The sequence below is a fragment of the Symsagittifera roscoffensis genome, chromosome 9 (genome assembly GCF_963678635.1).
Source record: "Symsagittifera roscoffensis chromosome 9, txSymRosc1.1, whole genome shotgun sequence".
NCBI classification, from domain to species: domain Eukaryota; kingdom Metazoa; phylum Xenacoelomorpha; order Acoela; family Convolutidae; genus Symsagittifera; species Symsagittifera roscoffensis.
In genome coordinates, this window is record NC_087070.1 from 8253545 (window position 1) to 8256113 (window position 2569).

General features: G+C 40.1%; 1 protein-coding gene across 1 annotated transcript; it reads left to right on the top strand.

Moving 5' to 3' along the window:
• Positions 1–490: 490 nt before the first annotated feature.
• Positions 491–1866, top strand: LOC134854709 (uncharacterized). The gene is made up of 2 exons (XM_063871065.1): positions 491–1613; positions 1793–1866. The coding sequence occupies exons 1-2, from the start codon at positions 491–493 to the stop codon at positions 1864–1866; spliced, it is 1197 nt and encodes a 398-aa protein (XP_063727135.1).
• Positions 1867–2569: the final 703 nt, after the last annotated feature.

Genomic DNA, 2569 nt, shown 5'->3' on the forward strand with positions numbered 1-2569 from the left:
GGAATGACGTCACAATTCAACACCTTAGCCCTGCGATTTTCTGAATAGCAAACAAATTCCGTCCTGCTATTCTCGGCCTTACAAAAACCAAGTTTTCTCGATTAAGAGAAAAAATTTTTATTTAGTCTTAGGAACTAACGGGGGGAAAGATTTTTATTATAAGACAAACTCCATAACCCCAAAAGCGTTTTCCTCGTGTCAGGACATTTGTGTCCCAGACATTTATGTCCCGGTAAAAACAGTCCAAAATGCAAAAAGTGTCCAAGACATTTGGTTCCCAGACAAAATTGTCCCAAAATTGTCCAGGCTATTGCCACACTAGTTAATGACCGGATTAATTTGATAAGCTCTCAATAGGAAGGATTAAATCGATAAGGCCACGCAACTGAGCACTTAGACCAGAAATTACTTCGCGTAGCCAATTAGAGACGAAATAAACACAGGACTCAAATCATTTACACATACCTACACAATTATATCTTGATTGATAATGTTGCCAAACGTAGACACGAGAGATCATAGTTTCATTGTTATTGCTCTCGAGTTCGTGTTGACAATGGAAATTCTTATGACAAATAAAAACAACGAAATGCTAGTTTATCGAAATGCAATGAATGGCCGTGTGCGCACTTTCCAAGATAACGTCACTATCATAAATGAACACAGTAATTTTCCCGATCCAGCCGATATTGAAAAACGAAAATTCAGGACAGCTCTCAAAACAAAAGCAGTTGTGTCAGATGAGCCACCCCGTCAAACAATTCTTTCCGTACAAAGAGACATCAACAGAGAGACTGCAGCAGTAATCCCGAGCTATTCTGCCAACCAGAGGACAATTAATAGAGTCAAACAGGAAAAACGGCCCAGAATGCAGGAACCCCATTCCCTAACTGATTTTGAACTGCCAGAGTTGCTGAAAGTGACACACAGCGGCGAGCGTTTCCTTCATTTTGACTCTGGACCTAATGATACCAAGCGAATAATGGTTTTCACCACTCTTCCGGGACTCGACATTCTCAGTGGCGCTGATGATTGGTTCTGCGATGGCACCTTTTCTACGGCCCCGAGTGTGTTCTTTCAGATATACACCATCCACGCTTCAGTCGAGGGAATTCTGATTCCTATTGTGTATGCATTGCTTCCAGACAAGAAAGAGGAAACGTATTTTCGACTTTTGAGCTGCTTCGACATTGAATTCCCTGAACGAGCCACCATTGATTTCGAAATAGCGGTCAAAAATGCGTTCAATTCAGTATCCAAAATTGTACAAAATCAATACTGTTATTTCCATTTGAGCCAAAGCGTCTGGCGTCACATTCAGACTACTGGAAACACAAACAACTACAGACTAGATCTGGAATTCCGAGAGCATGTCCGAATGCTGCTGAGTATCGCTTTCCTGCCTGTAAGTGATGTTTCTACTGCTTTCGAAACTCTTCAGAAGACATGCCCTGAGACAGCCCACCCAATCTTCAATTACTTTGAGGACAATTACGTTGGTCGGCTCTCGGCGGCAAATGGAACTCGTCAAAACCCCAGATTTGAAGTTGACAGCTGGAGTTGTCATCAGCGTGTAATAACCGGGCGACCCAGAACCAACAATGCTGTTGAAGGTTGGAATAGCAACTTCGTCAAACTCGTGAATGGCAAGCACCCATCATTTCCCAAGCTCATTGAAAAATTTCAAGACGAACAGAAAAACGCTGAAATCTTGATCGAAAAAATGTGTGCCGGGCAAAGAGTGTCACGTTATAAAAAACCTCTTTATGTCAAATTTGACAAAACCTTTCAGAATTGGTTGCGGCCTACGACCCAAGTAAACTTCTGAGTTTCCTAAAAGGGTGCAGCAGCAACATCAAACTATAATTTAAAGTCAATTTATTTTCCAAAGTTGATATTGCGAAGCAATAATTTTCAATAAATTTTTGTAAGTTGAACTTTTTCCCAGAAAATTTCAAAATTGAGCTAGACCCGATTTGAAAACGGCAAAATGATCAATGCAATCAAGCTTTTCCCACCCTCTTCCCTTTTGGCTCAATCAAGTCAACCCATTTCAACTTTGCCCTAGTTTACCCATTTTTGGGTTTTTTAACTTCAAATATTGAAAAAATTACGAAAATTTTTTGTCGAGCCCGAGATTTGAACTTCAAACCTTTTGACCTTGAGACTTATGACTTCATCACTCGGCCAAATGCGCTTTTAAATTTCAACATTTTCTTGAAAATTTTGTCTCACTTTGACTGTTCTATTTTGTCATAATTTGAAAAATATTTCCGAGTGGCCTCTCGCTAGCTCGCCGTATGTATCTGCTTTATTGTGGGGATCAAAACTTCCGAAGTATTCGAAAGAAAGAATTGGCGAGTTTTCTAAGAAATGCAAGCAAAACTGCTGATTTGTCAAAACAGGACTATGTCTGCCAATATTTTGTAGAGTAATCTGTCGTGTGAAGAAACTTGCTTGCATCCTTCCGACTATCTGAAAGGTTCCAAGCTTGGGTCAAATGTCAAATGGCCAAATGTTCAATTGTTCAAATGTCAAAATTATTCGGAACAAACTGATTAAGCAATGC